Genomic DNA, 19915 nt, shown 5'->3' with positions numbered 1-19915 from the left:
AATATATCTCCAAGCTCCTGGAGTCAGAATCTCCCACTTCTTACCGACCTCCTTGCCCAGGTCAGTTCCTCCACACAACAAGAACTCATGACCAGCTGCCAAAAGCTTCACGTTTAGTCTTTCTCCCCGATTCTTGGCATCTTCCCAAGTTGTCCGGTTCTACTGCGTTGTTCTCTGCTGACTTGCTCATCCTTTCCTGGTGATGTAAACTTAATAGAGAGGTGAGCTAACATCTCAACTAGCCAGCACGGTAACTTCTTTAATCCAAAGGAGGAACAACAAAGCTGGTCTGTTTTCTCCCTTTACCGGTCTTGCCCACCTGCAGCCCAGGGTGTCATGCAGGTACTTTAATAAGTTTATCCCTGAGCTCATTAGAAACCTCTGTCCCCCTGTCCCCCAGCACTGAGGAGGGAGGGTGAAAGGACAGCTTGGAAGAACAGGTCCAGGTGTGTGCCCTAAAACTGGGGCACACAATTCTGTTTGACAAGCGACTTGCCTAATACAGAGAACTGTTTGTCACAATGGAATAAAAATAATACAAAAGGTAAGTAGGGATACCAGCAAGATGGCTCAGCAGCACTTGCTGCCAAGCCTCATGACCCGGCTTTAACTGTCAGGCCCCACATGGTGTGAGGAGAAGGGACTTCAGAAAGTTGTTCTCTGGCTTCCTCACATACACCGTGGGAAGAGTGGCCCCCAGCCAACTAAATAAATAAATGCAATTTTAAAAACCCATGCAGCTGCCAGGTGTGGTGGAGCAGATAAAGATCTACTTGCCTTTTATCCGAGAGCTCTGCAGGCAGAGGGTGAATCTCTGTGAGTTACAGGCCAGCCAGGGCTACACAGGGAGACTGTGTCAAACAAACGAACAAACGAACAAACACAAATGTCCTGAGGATTTCGAAATACAAGAGATGGCCGGGCGGTGGTGGCAGCGCACGCACGCCTTTAATACAAGAGAATATAGTCAGGACACATTCTGCGTCTTCTGAATCCTTGTTAGAGCATGTGCTGAGCCAGTCCTGGCTGTTCACAGAGGAGATCAAGTTTCCATGCTGGAGTTTTGTTTGTGCTTTGAGAAACTGCCCCCCCACCCCCTGCCCCGTATCTTCAAAACCAGTGCTGAAGGAATGGGAAGGCTTTCTAGTCCAATTTTCTTCCATTTGTGTACCCCACAAAGGACATCATTCTGCTCCCCATTCACAGGTGTCTAGATGTATAAAGGCCTCCGCAAACTGCTCCCCAGAGCCTCTTCCTTCCATCCCCAAACACACTGCATCCCAGAGCAGAACATAGAGTGTCAACTTTTTTTCAAGGTCCCTGTGATGTGTGTGTGTGTGTGTGTGTGTGTGTGTGTATATATGTGTGTGTGTGTGTGTGTGTCCCATGTTACAGCCCCTGTGTGGAGATCAGAGAACAACTTTGTGGAGTCAGTTCCCTCTTTCCACCTTTTCCCCTTTTCCAGGAACGGAACTCATGAGTCCTCAGGCTTGCAGCAACGCCTTTATTTACTAACTCACCTTATTTATCTGGTTGTTTTGAGTTTTTGAGAAGGTGGCAAACTCCCACACTATAGCCCAGGCTTTCCTGGAACTATGTAGCCCAGGCTAACCTGCAAGTAATGACAATTTTCTCAGCCTCCCAAGTGCTGGGATTAACTGGAGTGGAGCATAGTGCCTGACTGGGTACATTATTCTCTCTCTCTCTCTCTCTCTCTCTCTCTCTCTTTCAAGCATTTATTTATGGGGGTGAGCCACAGCATGCTTGTGGAGGTCAGGGAACAACTTCTGGGACTCAGTGGGACTCTTTTCTCTCCTTTTCTCATGGGACCCAGTAACAAGCTCATATCTTCCCACTTGGTGGCAAGTACCTTTATCCCCTGAGCCATTTAGCCGGCCCACATTATTATTATTACTATTACTATTACTATTATTTTGAGACAGTCTTTCTATGTAGTTCTGGCTATTCTGGAACTTGCTATGTAGACCAGGCTGGCCTCAAACACAGAGACCTGCCTCCCTAGTGCTGAGATTAAAGGTGTGCGAGCCACATCTGGCCCTACATTACATCCTTGGGCTGGGATTTGCAACAATCCTCTATGTACTGACCCTGAGCCGTATACAACGTGGATTCCTATTATTAAATTTGACTAATTCTACGCACATACACGCTCCCCCATCACACTCCCAGGCTGCAGAGATGGTATGCCTTATATTCAGCACTATCCAAAAATTTGACAAGGAAGTTCGGATGCCACAGGGGTTGAGCTCAGTTCAACTTAATGGCCTAGCTGCAAGCACACAAGCTCCCTTTCTTCCCGGTGCTGGAAGTATCTGGCGGGCGTTGAGAGCGCGAGCCTGATGGATTTCACAAGGGACCTGACCTGCGCGAACTGGGAGAGCTTGCGGGGCGGGGAAGGAAAAAACAGCCCGGCAACTTGTGATGTCATCCGGATCTGCGCTCCGATAGGCCCTGCCTACTTACGTAGTTAGAGTCTGGGGTAGCCCGGGTTGGAGCCTAAGGGGACCTCTCGCGGACATTCAGAGATACGCACCCGAGAGGAAGATAAAATCACCATTCCTAAGCCCCACAAATTCTTGCGGACTCCTCCCCCTTCCTAGAAGATCCGCCTTCATCGTGCACCTCGGCTGTTGATTTCTTTCTCCTCCCCGAACTCGGCCATCTGCTCGCCGGGCCTGGCATTTCCCAGAAGCCCCAGCGCCGGGAAGGAGTTTGCAGCTGCTCGGTCATCGTGCGGCCCGACGCGAGCCCGCGCTGGTGTGCAGGCCCGGCTCTGTGCCTGGTCTCTGGTGTGAGGGTTTAGGCGAGGCCCCTGCCTCGGTCCCCGGACTAGGCCGCGACCCCGGGCGCCATGAAGCAGGAGGGCTCGGCCCGGCGCCGAGGCGCCGACAAGGCAAAGCCGCCGCCGGGAGGGGAACAAGAACCGCCGCCGCCCGCCCCCCAGGATGTGGAGATGAAAGAGGAGGCAGCAGCAGGGAGCGGCTCAACGGGGGAGGGAGACGGCAAGGCAGCGGCGACCGAGCACTCCCAGCGAGAGCTGGACACTGTCACCTTGGAAGGTACGGGAGCCCGCGTCCGGGACGTGCCGCGATCACGGGTGACAGCGGCCACGGTGATGCGAGTTCTCCCTGGGACCTCTGCGCAGCCTCCGCCTACCTCGGTTCCCGGTGTTCGGTCCATGGGGCTGGGGTCGGAAATGCCCGCCCTATCACCCTCGACCCCCGCCGCCGGCGACTGAACCTGTTCTCCAGGCTGCGGACTGCTCTCCTCACACTCCCGCTCCTCCTCTGGGTTTGCATCTTGGTCTCATCGAGCCTTTTCTTCAGTTCTCCCCACTGATCTACTCCATGTATCCCCGATCTAACCGATATTAGCGCCTCCGAAATGTTATTGAGCTCTAGAAATCAGCGTTTGTATTTGTGTCTAAAGAAGCCAGGGTAGCATTACACTGGCCCCTTAGTTTATGAAGGGTTCTGTAGCTCTAGCTTCTCTTAGAGAACTCCCCAGATGAGCTATTTCCACCTTGTGTCGCTTCCTTACTTCTGTAACTGAAGTGTCTATAAACTGTCCCGTTGCTCTTTTCCTCTCTCTTGAGGTTCTTACTCCCTCCGTTTCTAAAGAGTTCAAGCACATACACACTTTAACTCCTCCGTTTGTCTTTTGGTTGTTGTTTGTTTATAGCGCTTACCTGTGGCCTCAGCTCCTATAAGCCACCACCATCCTCAGCTTTCTTCCAGATGCCAGTTCTCGGCTTCCTGTTGTCCTCTTGTTCCTCTTAAGTTGCTCTATTACTTTTCCCACTTAGTCCATCCTGTCCATGTTTGAAGTGGGTGGGGTGAGACTTCTCACTGTGATTCTGTGCAGTTTTCCAAGTTCTAGCTCAAGTGGGACCAGACTCCTTACTGGAATTTTTTTTTTCTCTCTCTCTCTCTCTTTGCTTAACTACATGTGAAACTACTTCAAAATGTAGAGATAAGCCAAGTTATGCCCTGAGTGGTACTTGAGTATGTGTGTGTATGTATGGACTGCATCAACTCCCACTTTTAAAAAAAAAAAAAAAAAACTTGGCAACAGGAGCTATGTACAGTAAAGGTCTTTTACCTGAAATAAAAAGTAACCAGTGGTAGAGATGTCACTCAGCATTGCCTGAGTGTGTGTACACATTTCATTGCAGTTTTTATTCACTGTAGAAATTTTGAAATGTGAGAATTCTAAAGTAACAGGGAGAAAAATTCAACCAGAGTTAACCTGTTTTCCTGTGTATTTTCAAGCTCTTCTATAATTGGAATCATTGAAATACACAGTTAGGATCAAGATATTAGTATGTAAAGATTTTTTTTTTCTCTTTTCATTTAACATGGCCATGAACATTAGGTTCAATTTATTCGAAAAGCATGTATTGACTACTCAGTGTAGTGATTGAGACTGTAAGCTCCAGAATCAGTTTCCCTGTTTGTTTAAGTGAGATTATTAATAGCATTAGCTCTTTTGTTGGATTATTGTGGACGTTAGAATGCATGAACTGTGCCTAGCACATACATAGTAAATTCATAGTAAGGCCTCTCTTCATAGCAGCTGTTACTATTTGTAATAATTGGTATCACAAGCACCATTGTAAAGTAGAAAATCTGACTAAGAAACTGCCAGTTGATTGCATTCTCCTAATTGGTGCACATTTAAAGTTTTGCATGTTTCTTGCTCTTTTAAGTAGTTTTGCAATCACCATATTCCTAGGTTTTTAAATCTACTTTTGTAACTATTTAAATATAGCTTCCTAGAATTTCTATGCCTAAATCAAAAAGGGTAAACATGTCTAAATTTAAATTGTGTTTGTGTGTATGAGTGTTTTACCTGTGTGTTTGTAAGTGTACCACCTGTGTGCAATGTCCACAAAGAGCAGAAGAGGACATCTGATTCCCTGGTGCTATAGTTATGGACGGATGTGAGCCACCATGTGGGTGCTGGGAATAGAACCCAGGTCCTCTGGAAAAGCAGCCAGTGCTCAACCACTGAACCATCTCTTCAGCCCCATTTCTAAAGATTTTTATGTTGTCCTGAAAATCTGATTTACATTATAAATGTTCTTTTCCCTTTATGTTCTTTATGTTTTCATTCTATTTTAAAATATTACTAATTTGGTAATGTAAAAATGTTTCCATTTTCAGATATTTGGATACTACCAAAATACAGTCTTCATGTCTTTTATTGGTTTGCCAACCTCTGCTTATGTCCAATGTCCACTTTTGTTTTGAAGTTATGGCCAGCAGTTTCTCTCTCTCTCTTTTTTTTTTTAAGATTTATTTATTTATGTGCTTTGGTGTTTTACATATATGTGTGTGTGTGTGTATACATATATATACACACACATATATACATATGTATATGTATATGTATGTGTGAGGGTGTCAGGTCCACTGGAACTGGAATTACAGACAGTTGTGAGTACTGGGAATTGAACCTGGGTCCTCTGGAAGAGCAGCCAGTGCTCTTAATTGCTGAGCCATCTCTCCAGCCTCCAGTAGTTTCTCTTAGCCAGTTATGTAAATTCTTTGTGAAATGAGCTGTGAATCTGGTCATGTGTTACACATATTTTTCTCTTGTTGACATGGTTATTCAGAAGGCTTTTTTTGTAGTCACACTCCTCAGTCCGGTGTGCCTGTCTCTGAGATTGCTCCACTGTTTACAGAGTCTTTCCTATTCTCAGCTCTGATAAATCTCCATGTATTTCTTCTCCTTTGTTCCTCACCTGTTTTCTATGCCTTTCAGCTATCCTCTGCCCTGTCCCCTGCCCCAGCTAAGGTTTTCCTTGTATCCGGTTGTGTCTGAACATTGGTGCACTGCACCCATAAATACTGCTTAACGCCATTGGGCCCAAAGGGTAAATAGATGTGGTCCATGGAACTGCTCCCCCAGAGTGGTGGGGCACAGGAGGAACTGGAAGTAACTTCTCTCCCTTCTCCGGTCCTCTGCAGATATCAAGGAGCACGTGAAACAGCTAGAGAAGGCTGTTTCGGGCAAGGAGCCTCGGTTTGTGCTGAGGGCGCTGCGGATGCTGCCGTCCACATCACGCCGCCTCAACCACTATGTTCTCTATAAGGCCGTGCATGGCTTCTTCACCTCCAATAATGCCACTCGAGACTTCCTGCTGCCCTTCCTAGAAGAAGTGAGTTGGGCTAGCTTCAAGGGTCTGATAGGATTTGCAGTGTCTCAGGTGTGATGGCTTCATTCTTAAGCCTTTTGTGAGATTACAGAAATCTTTATTATATTCTGTTGCCAGCCTCCTTGACACTCCACGAAAAGGACTGTCTTTAATTTTGTATCCTCAGCACCTGGCAAATTCTTTGTGCATAGTAGGCACTCAGTAAATGTGTGTCGAAACACGTAGTGAGTGTCCAGTAAACGCTTGTTGATTGGTTGGCTGCACTTTTCCATGGTAACCCTGTCCTCCCCTAGCCCATGGACACAGAAGCCGATCTACAGTTCCGTCCACGTACAGGAAAAGCTGCATCAGCACCTCTTCTACCTGAAGTGGAAGCTTATCTCCAGCTGCTCATGGTCATCTTCCTAATGAACAGCAAACGCTACAAAGAGGTACCAGGATGCGGTGGGAATAACTAGCCAGCCCCAGGTCTCTGGGGGAGGTGATCTCCAGTGAAGAAGTAGAGGGTGATCTCCAGTGAAGAAGTAGAGGGGATCACTATAAACTGTCTCTCCGCCCACCTTCCCAAGCTAGGCATGGCGGTGCACACCTGCAATCCCATTGCTCAGAGGCTGAGATGGAATAGGAGTTCAAGGCCAGCGTGGGCTGCAGAGTGAGAACCTTTCTCACATTTGCACAGCGTAAACTTTCATAGATCTTTAAGAAATGGTAGCCAAGTGGTGGTGGCACATGCCTTCAATCCCAGCACTCAGAAGGCAGAGGCAGGCAAATATCTGAGTTCAAGGACAGCCAGGGTTACACAGAGAAACCCTGTCTCAAAAAAACAGGAAAAGAAAAAGAAAAAGAAATGGCAGCTAATCATGCATGGTGCCTGTCTATTACGTCAGCACTCAGGAGGCTGAGACAGGAGGATTGATACACGGCATGTGCACATGCAAATAAAAGTAAACATTTGTAAAAAGTATGTTTTTAAAAAGCCAGCTCTGTGAGGCTGGAGAGCTGGTTCAGCTGTTTAGAGTACTGGCTACTGTTGACCAGGACCCAGGTTTGATTCCCAGCACCCACGTGGCAGTTCACAACCATATATAACTCCAGCTCCAGGAGATTCAACATCTTCTGGCTTAGCACCAGACAGGCATGTAATACACCTAGAATACATTAAGGCAAAACACTCGTACCCTCATCCATGTAATAAAGAACTCTGGCTTTGGGCCTGAACCATTGCCAGGAAGGGACGTTGGGTATTCAAGCTGCACTCCAGTTCTCTCACTTGCCAGGTTGGGTCACCTTGCTTGACAGTTGTAGCTACATGGGACATGCAGAAATGACAGGTGTCACTCTTCATGCTCTGTTTTGTTCTTTTTCACGTCACCTTTTTGTTTGCTTGTTTTTGTTTTCGATAAAATCCATCCTTTTGCTGCCTACAGTTGAGTGGTTTTCCTGTACACAGAGGGCTGCACTGCATCTGCACTAACCCAAGGACATGTTCCCTGCTCCAGCCAAACGCCACCTTCCTCGACCCACAGACCACCTGTGTGCTTTCTGACCGTGCAATACTGGCCTCCTGCAGTAATAACAGAGTTTAAAGATTAGGCAGTGGGTAATGGCATGGCATGGGTCAGTGAGCGCGTCATTCTGTGGTTTTAACTGAAGATGGAAGCAGGGATGTCATGTGTGCTCGTGCTGGCAAGCACTGTACCTCTGAGCCGCCCCAGCCTGGTGTTTTCCCTGTGTTTTGGTTCAGTGTTTACTCTAACCCAAGCTGGCCTGAGACTTGCTGCAGTCCTCCTGGTGGGATCACGTGTTTGTGACTGGTTAATAGTCTTTGTTTGTTTTTAATTTTTCTTATTTTGTGTGCGTTGGTGTTTTACCTGCATGTGTAAGGGTGTTGGAGCCCCTGGAACTGAAACTGCAGACTGTTGTGAACTGCCATGTGGGTGCTGGGAATTGAACGCCATTCCTCTGGAAGAGCAGCCAGTGCTCTTAACCATTGAGCCATCTCTCCAGCCCCCAGCTGGCTATTAGTCTAATGAATATACCTCCCTTTGTTTATTGTTACTATTTTTGTTTAGTTTTGTTTCTCTAGCCCAGCCTAGCCTCAAACTAGATCTTCCTCCCTCCCAAGTACCAGGGTTACAGGCATGCAGCACCACAATTGGTTCTTTATGTGTTCTTGGATTATTTTGAATGATGCGGATATTAACATTTATCTATAGGCCTTTGTCTGTAGCTCTTTACAGTTCTCTTGGATATACACCTAGGAGCAGAATTGCTGGCTCATCATTCTTCCTCTTTGACCTTTGGAGAATTACCACTTAGTTCTCTTTTATTCCCCCAAACCCCTTTCCAGGCCCAGAAAATCTCTGATGATCTGATGCAGAAGATCAGCACTCAGAACCGCCGAGCCCTGGACCTTGTAGCTGCAAAGTGTTATTATTATCACGCCCGAGTCTATGAGTTCCTGGACAAGCTGGATGTGGTACGCAGGTATGAGTAGTCAAGGGCTCCATGGGATCAGAGCCATGGTCATCACTACTCCAGAGTGGTGGGCCGGGAGAGAATGAGGAACTAGTGGGTGAAGTTCTGTCTCAGTCACTGTTCTGTTGATGTGAAGAGACACCGGGACCAAGGCAACTCAGAAGGTTTAGTCCATTGTCGTCATGGCAGCATGCATGGCTCTGGAACAGTAGCTGAGAGCGACATCCTTGTTTGAGGGGGTTGGGGGGCTGTTTTGAGCTTGGGGGGGGCAGTTGAGACAGGGTTTCTCTGTGTAGCCCTGGCTGTCCTGGAACTCGCTCCGTAGATTAGGCTGGCCTCAAATGCAGAGATCCTCCTGCCTCTGCCTCCTGAGTATGTGGATGTAAGTCTTTCAATAGTGCTGCTCCTTGGTGACTAAGCATTCAGATATGTGCCTGTGGGGGCCGTCTTGTTCAAACTACCACAGACACCCAGCAGGTAATGGGCAGTTGCTAACATACCCTGAGCTGTGGGGATGGTAATCCTGGGTAAGCAATGGGGATAACCTCTAGACTTTAACAAACTACCCCTAACTTTTCCTGTCACCCCACAGCTAGGGAGGGTTGGTGGGTGAGGTAGAGGTGAAAGGATATACTAGGAATATTTTGGCTTTCTGTTCAGAACCTGCTCCAGCCACCCCAGCCGGAGCCCTTTAGAAAAGCCAGAGTCACGGGGCAGTGGTGGCGCACGCCTTTAATCCCAGCACTCGGGAGGCAGAGCCAGGTGGATCTCTGTGAGTTCAAGGCCAGCCTGGGCTACCAAGTGAGCTCCAGGAAAGGCGCAAAGCTACGCAGAGAAACCCTGTCTCGAAAAACCAAAAGAAAAAAAAAGAAAAGCCAGAGTCCTCGTGGTAGTTTCTGAGAACTGAGCTGACAGACTCTTGGTTCTTCCTTGGCTCCCTCTCTCTGCCAGCACACTAGCCTCCTCTTCTTCCTCGGGCACAGCACAAGTCCTTCCTCAGAGCCTTTGGGCTCTGCTTTGCCCAGAACCCTCTCTCCCCACCTCCTTCAAGTCCGTCCTTCCCTGTAACCAGCTCAGTCCTGTGTGACAGGCTGTGTAAAAGTCCAGCAGCCTGAGTGCATCCCTGAGATCCCCATCACAAGAGGGTACAGCCAGTTCCCAAAGTTGTCCTCTGACCTCCATATCTGTGCTATTGCACACTCACCCATACACAGTTTTTAATGTAATAACTAAAATTTAAAAAAAATTTAGCCGGGCGGTGGTGGCACACGCCTTAAATCCCACCACTGGGAGGCAGAGCCAGGCGGGTCTCTGTGAATTCAAGGCCAGCCTGGTCTACAGAGTGAGATTCAGGACAGGCACCAAAACTACACAGAGAAACCCTGTCTCAAAAAAACAAACAAAAAAATAATAATAATAAAGTAAGTCCCGGGACTGTTGATGGTTCAGTCAGTAAAGACACCTACTGCCAAGCTTGAGGACCTGACTTTGATCCCCAGGACGCAGATGATGGACGGAGAGGACCAAGCCCTGTAAGTTGTCCTCTGAGCGTGCATGCACGCTGTGACACTCGAGTGCACACATAAACGTGCTGTGAGGTGAAACACGGGCTGAGAGCTCGGCTGCTGAAGGCCGGGCTCCCAACCAAAGGACGGAAGGGAGGAGCCAGCCGGCTCCTGCCTCCTGGGTCCCTCTTGCTCTCGCCCTGGTCTCTGCTTAGCTTCTGCCACCGTCTGTCCTGCTGGGTGAACCGCACTCTTATCATAACCCGAGTGTTGTCCTTTCTAGAACGTGCCAGACCAAAAGTAATTGGTAAATCGGGCAAGTCAGGGTTGTGTTTTGAGACAGGGCTCTGTGTAGCCCTGGCTGTCCTGGAACTAGACAAGTAGACCAGGCTGGCCTCGAACTCACAGAAGCCCACTTGCCTCTGCCTCCCAGTGCTGGGGTTATAGATGTTAGCTACCAAACCTGACATGGTTTGAGAGTTTGACATCCCTTTGCTTTTCTCCTCAGTTTCTTGCATGCCCGGCTCCGGACAGCCACCCTCCGGCATGATGCAGACGGACAGGCTACCTTATTGAACCTCTTGCTTCGGAATTACCTACACTACAGCTTGTATGACCAGGCTGAGAAACTAGTATCCAAGTCTGTCTTCCCCGAACAGGCTAACAACAATGAGTGGGCCAGGTACCTCTACTACACAGGTAAGCAGGGGTCCCCACCCACAGAGCTGATGCAGACTTTCCAGGGTTGGCCCATTTGGCGCAGACAGCACTCATCCCAGATAGATACGGGAGGGACCAGGTAATCAGCTGGAGCACAGTCTAGGCCCACACATGGGATACTCTCCAAATCATCAGGCAAGCAAAAGGCCAGAATATTCTAAAGCCAAGGGGTTTGCCCGAAGAGGGGGTAGTGGCGGTTGTGGGGAATAACACCATTTTTTGGTTGTTGTTTTTTTTTTTTCTTTCCTTTTTTTTTCTATTTTTTTTTTTTTTTTTGAGACAGGGTTTCTCTGTGTAACAGCCCTGGCTGTCCTGGAACTTGCATTGTAGCCCAGGCTAGCCTCAAACTCACAGAGTTCTGCCTCCCTCCCTAGTGCTGGGATCAAAGGCGTACACCACCACCACTCTTCTGACCCACTCTCCTCTCGTGTACCCAGGCCGAATCAAAGCTATCCAGCTGGAGTACTCTGAGGCCCGGAGGACGATGACCAATGCCCTGCGCAAGGCCCCACAGCACACAGCTGTCGGCTTCAAACAGACGGTTAGCCGTTCCTGGTCCTCCCCTCTGGCTTATCTGTTACCCTTTAGGTGTGCTTCCCCGTGCTGGAGCCCGGGTTCTTGACCCCCTCCCTGCGGCTGCCCTTCTGTGAGTGCTGGAGCAGCCAGCAGCGCCTCAGCGCCTCTGCCAGCTCACGTTCAGATGAGTTTGAACTGTCCCTCACTCCCCAGCACTCCGAGCAGGTATCCCAGGCATGGCCTGGCTTGGGTTGATGAGCCCAGGCTTTTACTTGGTCCCTTACGTGCCAATCTTGATGAATGTTGTCTGTTCAGGAAATCCAGACAGTCTCATAATTCACAAAGCTGAGGGGCTCCTGTGTACATAAACCGTGGCCACTTCCGAGCCTTCAGACACAAAAGGTTCTGTCACTCACGGTGTTGGTCACCGTGAGTGACAGGAAAGGATGGAGAGGGCGTCTCTCGGCGGTGGTGTTTCAGAGAGAGAAAGAATAGGGACCGTGGGCCTATGTAAAGTATCAGAGCCCGGTTTGGGACCCAGTCTCCAGCTATAGGCCTGTGCTCCTGCCTCAGCACGGCACCAGCCTCCATTTTTCCCTTGTCTGTGTGGGTGAGCGTGGGCAGTGTGGGCAGTGTGCTGGGAAGCATGGTGTTCAGTTCAGACTGGGCCAACATGGTTTTAAAGAATCCCAGCACTCGGGAGGCAGAGCCAGGCAGATCTTTGAGTTCAAGGCCAGCTTGGTCTACAGAGCGAGACCCAGGACAGGCACCAAGACTACAAGGAGAAACCCTGTCTCGAAAAACCAAAAAAAAAAAAAAAAAAAAAAAAATCAGAAATCTTAAATTTGAACTGGTTTTTGAAATACTAGTAGAATTTTCACACAAAGGGATTTCCAGACACATAGGACACATGAGCAGCCTGGAAGATTCTTACACTATAAGTCACACACTAAAGTTTCTTTTAAAAATCACTAAAAGGGCTGGACAGTGGTGGCACATGCCTTTAATCCCAGAACTCAGGAGGCAGAGGCAGGGGGATCTCTGTGAGTTCAAGGCCCGCCTGGTCTACACAGCAAGTTCCAAGACAGGCACCAAAAGCTACACAAAGAAGCCCTGTCTTGAAAAACAATAACAAAAAAAAAATCACTAAAAAGGAGGTACGGTGGCAGACAGTAATCCAGGTAGTTAGGAGTCTGACACGGGAAGGTGGCGGCAAGTTCAAGGCTAGCCTAGACTACATAATGTAAGACCCTGCCTCAAACAACAAAAATCACAACAATACAGATAATGAAATAGTATGTCACGTGCTGGTGTAGCCCCAGGGTAAGTCTGGTATCTCAAACAAGCTGTAAGGACTCATGGCTCCTTACAGTAGCATCCGGGGCAGGGTGGAGCAGAGAAAGCTGGGCTGGAATCTTTGGCCAGTGTTCAGTGGATGAGGAAGCCTGGGACAATGGAAAGGTGTGTTTAAGGAGAGAGCCTATCCCCAGTTCCACCCCTTTCAAAACTTTTTAAAATATATGTTGCGGCTGGGCATAGAGGGGCACAGCTATACACTTAGGCCTCAGGAAGCAGAGGCAAGAGCATTAGCATTGCAAGTTTGAGGCCGACCAGGACTGTGTAGCAAGACACTGCTTACAAAGAAATAGAGGGCGCTCTCTCTCTCTCTCTCTCTCTCTCTCTCTCTCTCTCTCTCTCTCTCTCTCTCTCTCTCACACACACACACACACACACACACACACACACACACACACACACACACACACACACGAGCTGTTTCTCAACAGAGTCTCACTATTTAGCCCTGGCTAGGATTACCATGTGGTGGGTACATAGTCGCCAGCACCCACTGATGATGTAAGACGCCAGACCCTGAAGATTGAAGGCAGGATTTTTTTTGTTTGTTTGTTTTGTTTTTTTGTTTTTCAAGACGGTTTCTCTGTGTAGCTTGGCGCCTTTCCTAGAACTCACTTGGTAGCCCAGGCTGGCCTCAAACTCACAGAGATCCGCCCTGGCTCTGCCTCCCAGTGCTGGGATTAAAGGCGTGTGCCACCACCGCCCAGCTGAAGGCAGGATCTTAACATTCCAGGCTTTTTGCTTATTATAAAAAAGCGAGTGAGCCAGGGTGGTGGTGGTGGTGGTGGTGGTGGTGGTGGTGCACGCCTTTAATCCCAGCACTCAGGAGGCAGAGGCAGGAGGATCTCTGTGAGTTCGAGGCTAGCCTGGGCTACAGAGTGAGTTCCAGGAAAGGCACCAAGCTACACAGAGAAACCCTGTCTCGAAAAACCAAAAAAAAAAAAAAAAAAAAAAAGGCGAGTGAATAGGAATAGGGGCATCATCTCTCCTGGAAAAACTGTTTCCAGCTGACTTGGTGGGTGTTGGTTGGCTCTTAGGGGAGGGTAAGAAAGGGGGCCTTCCAAGGTAGACAGGCGTCCTGGGATGGTGGCTGTCCTGCTGCCCTGGAGCCGTCCACCCCTCTCGGCTTGGCACCCTGGCCACTCAGGATGCTGGTGAGACAGGAAAAGCCTGAAGTAGATCCGACCTGTCCAGATGGATTTAAGCTGGTTTCTGGAGCTTGGGAAAAATTTTGAAAATGTTAAGAAGCAGCCATAAGAAAATTAGTGACCGTGGTAGTGTTTAGTACTCTCCTTGTATTGGTTAGTGTTAATGAGAGAGAGAGACAGAGAGATTGGAACATATTTTTAAGTTTTATCAGAGACAGATCATTTAAGGCACCTGTTTTTTTTGTTTTGTTTTTTGTTTTTTACTAGTTTAGCATCCAGGAGACACAGGTGATCAACTGTTGAGAGCATTTAATATAAAGTCTGTTTTTGCAGTGCCCAGACACTTTTGGATCTGGGGGTGTAAATACCTTTTAGCTGTTACAGTTTCTTACTTGATCTCTGGACTCCAGTTCTGTGGTGGTCCTGTACCATTAGCTGAGCAGTGAGTTAGGAGAGGAACTGGGAAGAGAAAAGCTCGTGGTGCATGAGAACTTATTTATTTTTGGAATTAGGGACAGGGCAGAGATCAGGGTCCTCCCTGTCTCTGTGCATGAGGAGGAGGAGAAGCACTCTGACAGGTCTGGAGCGAGGCACGTGGAGGGAGCAATCAAATGAAAGCTCCTACCTTAGCTGGAAAATCTTTTCCCATTAAGTAACCCTGACAGAACAATTAAGTCTGGTGAGGGGGGTAAGGTTGTCCTCCCTACCCCGACAGTGGGGAAATGAGGAGAGGTGACATCCCAAAACTCCCAGGACTGGGCCAGTGGTTCTTGTGTCCAGAAGGAAAGAAACAGATTGCTTTCATGCTGCATTCTGGGTTCCCTGCAAGCCCGTGGCCAAGCCTAGGTCTGCTGGAGGTCTTAGCTTGATGTTCCCATGCCATCTTGGTGCCTGGGGGCAGCCAGCTGACTGGTTGTCTTTCTAGGTGGCACTTTGAACAAGGCTCAGTTGATGGCCTGGCCTGGCAGGGCACGCACTCGCCTCGCCCGAGTGTGCCTTTTTTTTTTTTTTTTATTACTTAAAACAGGGACCCAACGGCTTTTGGGAGCCAGTGTGTGCCAGCAATTTTGTTCTCGGACTTTTTTTTTTTTTTTTTAAATCTCTCCCCTGGTACATCTTGAATGCCACAGATGAAACTTTCTCCTGTGGGGTCCGGAGCCTCGCTCTCCAGATACTTACGTTTTAGTCCCATGTCGGGGATGTAGACCTGCCAGGAGGCAGGCTGAAAACTGATCTCTGGCTAAAGAGTCATTCTTATTACTGTGATCCCCATGTAGGTTTTGATTGTAAACTTATTTGCATGGATCCAAATCCTGCTTCATGGATCTAGCCTGCTTCCAGACTGTCTGTGCCTCTCAGGGCAGCTTGAGAATGAGTGGGAGGAGTTAGGGTGAGAGTCAGCGGAAGGGGGCCACCCACTGCTGGAGAGAGAAGTCAGACAGACAGAGTGGTTGCCTGGCAGGGGGCAGTAGAGGGAGGGAGAAGGGTTCAGAGCTTCAGTAGAAAGCTTGGGGATAAGGTAGCTCTTTTCATTTGTTCATTCGCTCGCAGAAATTCCCATGAAGCTGTTATGTGACCAAATTTACTGGTATCTGCCCCTATGTCCCATGGCTGCAGCTGAGAGAGAAAAATAAAAAATTAAAATAACAAACCAGGATCCCAGGCTCCTATCTCAAGCATCCCTGAGGCAAAGAGAAGAATCTACGAGTTATTCCCACCTTTGTCAAGAGAGGAATAAGGGCTGGGAGTGTATGTGGACCCCCCCCCACTCCCGGGATCCGACAGCGTTGACCCCTTCATCAAGGGAGAGAATGTTGTTGCCAGCACAGCCCACGGACCCCTGGGAGGTCCAGCACGAGGAATATAGGTCAGGCTGCAGCCGCCAGAAACAGGATTCACCAATCGCTCGTGTGGTGGAGATGCAGCGGGGGTGGGTGTGGTGGGTGGGTCCAGCGGTGGGGAAAATGGAAAAAGGAGATCTGGCAGTCGCCGGGCAGGGCAGTCCCAGGTCCTGGGCTAGGCTTCTGACACTCAGCACTGGGTGCTGAGTGCGCAGAATTTCCTATCCAAGTTCATGGCACCAAATGATAGTAAAATGGTGCTGGTTACTGGCGGGAAAGTCACGGTTCACGGCCACAACTACCAGAGTTAGAAAGGAGGGCAGAGCAGAGCGGAGAGGAAACCAAGAGAGGGGTAGGGGTCCGTGTCTGGCTTTTTTGTTTTGTTGCCCCCCCTCTTTATTTTTTATTTATTTATTTTTTTTTATTTATTTATTTATTTTTTTCTTGGTTTTCCAAAACAGGGTTTCTCTGTGTAGTTTTGGTATCTCACTCTGTAGACCAGGCTGGCCTCGAACTCACAGAGATCTACCTGGCTCTGCCTCCTGAGTGCTGGGATTAAAGGTGTGCGCTGCCATGCCTGGTCTTTTTTTTTCCTTTTTTTTTTTTCTTTTTTTTTTTTTTTTCTTTTTCTTTTTTTCAGAGCTGAAGACCGAACCCAGGGCCTTGTGCTTGCTAGGCAAGCGCTCTACCACTGAGCTAAATCCCCAACCTCTCTTTTCTTCTTAAAGATTCTTCTTATTTAAATGTGTGTGGGATGTCTGTCAGTGTGCACCGTGTGTCTGTGGGTTCCTGCAGAGACTGAAGAGAACATCAGATCTCCTAGAGCTGGAGTTTCAGGCAGTTGTGAGCTACCGTGTGTGCTGGGAACCAAACGTCTGTCCGCTGCCGGACCGCAAACGTGCTTAACTGCTGAGCCATCTCCGATCCCTCGCTCCCTTTTAAATTCCTTTGATTTGGTTTGTGTGAACACATGTCCGTCTACCTGCTTGACTGTGTACCCCACCGTTGCCCCTCCTCTCCCTCAGTGTGTCTGATGAGATCAGAGCCCCATTCATGGTTTCCCCGGGTACAAGCTCCCTGCCCACTGTGCTTCCTGTCCCCCCTTCGCAGGTGCACAAGCTTCTGATTGTGGTGGAGCTCCTGCTGGGGGAGATCCCAGACCGCCTGCAGTTCCGGCAGCCCTCCCTCAAACGCTCTCTCATGCCCTACTTCCTCCTCACCCAAGGTAAGGCTCATCTCCCAGAGCCGCCCTGAGCTAGTGTGGGTACCCATTGCATCAGCTAAGCCGCTCCTGTGCCCTCACAGCTGTTAGGACAGGAAATCTTGCCAAGTTCAACCAAGTCCTGGATCAGTTTGGGGAGAAGTTTCAAACAGACGGGACCTACACCCTAATTATCCGACTGCGACACAATGTGATTAAGACAGGTGAGTGAGGATTTGGGTCTGAACAGGATGCGGATGGGCTTTCTTCCTGGGACCGGCAGCCTCGTGGGTAGGTGGGTGGTCACCCATCTGTGCCCACCTGCCCATCCACTGCTCCTCCCACAGGTGTGCGCATGATCAGCCTCTCCTATTCCCGTATCTCCCTGGCGGACATTGCCCAGAAGCTGCAGCTGGATAGCCCAGAAGATGCAGAGTTCATTGTCGCCAAGGTGGGGCTGGCTCGGGAGCCACAGTGGCCAAGGATGTGACCTTCCTGCTGGTCCAGTGGGCAGGAGTAGGAGGGGCTTAGCCAGAGGGTACTGCAGTAGCCCAGTCCCATCAGAAAATGCCAGGAACTGCCGGGCGGTGGTGGCGTATGCCTTTAATCCCAGCACTCGGGAGGCAGAGCCAGGCGGATCTCTGTGAGTTCGAGGCCAGCCTGGGCTACAAAGTGAGTTCCAGGAAAGGCGCAAAGCTACACAGAGAAACCCTGTCTCGAAAAACCAAAAAAAAAAAAAAGAAAAGAAAAGAAAATGCCAGGAACTGTAGCCAAGCCAGGAGGTTGTCAGAAGGAGAATGAGTCTGGGCGTGAGTGGTAGGACAGAGGACCAGAGCAGCACAACATCCGGCAGACGGTGACCTTTCCTCCCTTTGGGAGCCCACAGGCCATCCGGGACGGTGTCATTGAGGCCAGCATCAATCATGAGAAGGGCTACGTTCAATCCAAAGAGATGATTGATATCTACTCTACCCGGGAACCCCAGCTAGCCTTCCACCAGCGCATTTCCTTCTGCCTGGACATCCACAACATGTCTGTCAAGGTGAGACGCCCTTGCCTATGATTGGGTTCGTTGTCATTTATGTCTTCCCTCCCCAGAACATTCAGGGAAGCCTGGCTTGGTTAGTGCCCATGTCCTAGCCCCTGTCTAATAATCACTGATGCGCAGCGGGGCCATAGGGACAGAGGACTCAGGCAGTGTCCCTAGTCCCTCCCAGCAGGACTGTAGGGCCTTGTGTCCTACAGGGGATGTCACCAGGGAGGAGCAGCAGGCCTGTGAGCCCCTGTCCTGTGGAACAGATGGTGATTGCTGCCTGGCTGGCCTGCTTCAGGAATTGCCGAGACAGTTACTCCACATGGAGCACTTGGCCAGGCTCACCTGTATAAGCCATGAGGTGGCATTTAATTCCACAGAAGGTTCTAACCCCTTCTGTGCCTAGACACAGTTTGGTGCTATTCTGGCCTGGTCTTCCTCTTTACCCAGGAACCAGGGTATTGCGCCTGCCTTAAAATCTGGCAAAGTGCACTCTGCAGACGTGCGAGACCCTTTGTGATCAAGCCATTTCTGTCCTCACCTTTAACTCTAGTAGCGTAAGAATTCAATTCTGAACTGGTGTGATGGTGCACATTTTAATCTCAGCAGTCGGGAGACAGAGGCAGGTGGATCTCTATGAGTTTGAGGCCAGCCTGGTCTACACAGTGAATTCCGGGCTCGCCAGGGCTATGTAGAGAGACCTTGCCAATAGATAGGTGGGTGGGTGGGTTGGTGGATACATACATACATACATACATACATCATACATACATACATCATACATACATACATCATACATACATACATACATACATACATACATACATACATACATACATACATCATACATACATAACTTCCCACCTAGACAGGCGGGTGGCATGGCCCATGTTCAGGCCTTGGTGTCTGGGGTAGACAAAGGACGTGCCAGTGACTCCTGCTTCTTTCTCTACCTGCTGTTTTCAGGCCATGCGCTTTCCTCCCAAATCCTACAACAAGGACCTGGAGTCGGCAGAGGTGAGCAAGAGTGAAGGGTGGACCTTTTCGGAGGGAAGCCGGGAAGGCAGGAGGGCAGGGCAGCCCCTCCCCTGGGTGAAGCCCGCGGCCCCTCTCTCCACAGGAACGGCGTGAGCGGGAGCAGCAGGATTTGGAGTTTGCCAAGGAGATGGCGGAGGATGATGACGACAGCTTCCCTTGAGCCGGGGCCTGGGGAGGGGTGGGCTGAGTGGAGACTGGCTTTTGTCTTTTCCCTCAGGGGTCCCCTGCCCGGGAACCTGGCCTCCTTTTCCCACACACAGCTCAGACTGCATATGTGCTGTGCGGGAGGGTCAGGGATGCCGGGAGCCAACTCTTCCCTCTTGTTGCCACGCCTCTCTGTAGCTGGTGACAATACACTGTGGGCAGAACGGGTGGCAGTCTCCTGGAGGCAGGGTCCTGCCTCATGGTGGTGTGGGCAGCAGGAGGGACGGACAGAACCGTGGATTAGGGTGTGGACTAAGGCCTGAGGTTGGGACATGTTGGGTTGTATGTTTTTGAAGCTTCAATTATGATTTTTAAACAATAAAAAGTTCTCCAAAGCTCCTTGCACTTGCTGAGTGACGATGTTGACAAGCCCAGGTGGCTTGCTTTCTTTGGCATCCTAGCCCCAAGTGTGATCAGGATCCAGCGGATCTGCAGTGAAGGACAACAGGTGAGGTGAACCGAGGGCGGGAGGCCCAGGTTTAGGACTCTCAAATGTCAGGCAGATGGATGAGTGTCCTAGGCTTCTCTGCACCCGCCATCAAATCAAGGACTAGACTTTGCCTCCTGGCTCTTCAGATCAGAACCTAAACTTCCAAGAGGCCCAAAGGGGTCGAACAACGAGAGACAGAAGTCACTGGGCAGGGTGCTTGCCTGGCATGCATAAAATCTTGGGTTTGAGTTCCAACACTGCACA

General features: G+C 49.5%; 1 protein-coding gene across 1 annotated transcript; it reads left to right on the top strand.

Moving 5' to 3' along the window:
• The first annotated feature begins 2699 nt into the window (after nucleotides 1–2699).
• On the top strand, nucleotides 2700–19560 carry Psmd3 (proteasome 26S subunit, non-ATPase 3). Its single transcript, XM_028889470.2, has 12 exons — nucleotides 2700–3080; nucleotides 5994–6184; nucleotides 6475–6612; nucleotides 8532–8668; nucleotides 10673–10863; nucleotides 11322–11425; nucleotides 16856–16970; nucleotides 17051–17170; nucleotides 17294–17397; nucleotides 17833–17988; nucleotides 18946–18996; nucleotides 19100–19560. Exons 1-12 carry the CDS (start codon nucleotides 2873–2875, stop codon nucleotides 19175–19177), a joined length of 1593 nt encoding a protein of 530 aa, XP_028745303.1. The 5' UTR covers nucleotides 2700–2872; the 3' UTR covers nucleotides 19178–19560.
• Nucleotides 19561–19915: the final 355 nt, after the last annotated feature.

The sequence above is a fragment of the Peromyscus leucopus genome, chromosome 8b (assembly GCF_004664715.2).
Source record: "Peromyscus leucopus breed LL Stock chromosome 8b, UCI_PerLeu_2.1, whole genome shotgun sequence".
NCBI lineage: Eukaryota > Metazoa > Chordata > Mammalia > Rodentia > Cricetidae > Peromyscus > Peromyscus leucopus.
This window is presented reverse-complemented; position numbering and strand designations above follow the sequence as displayed.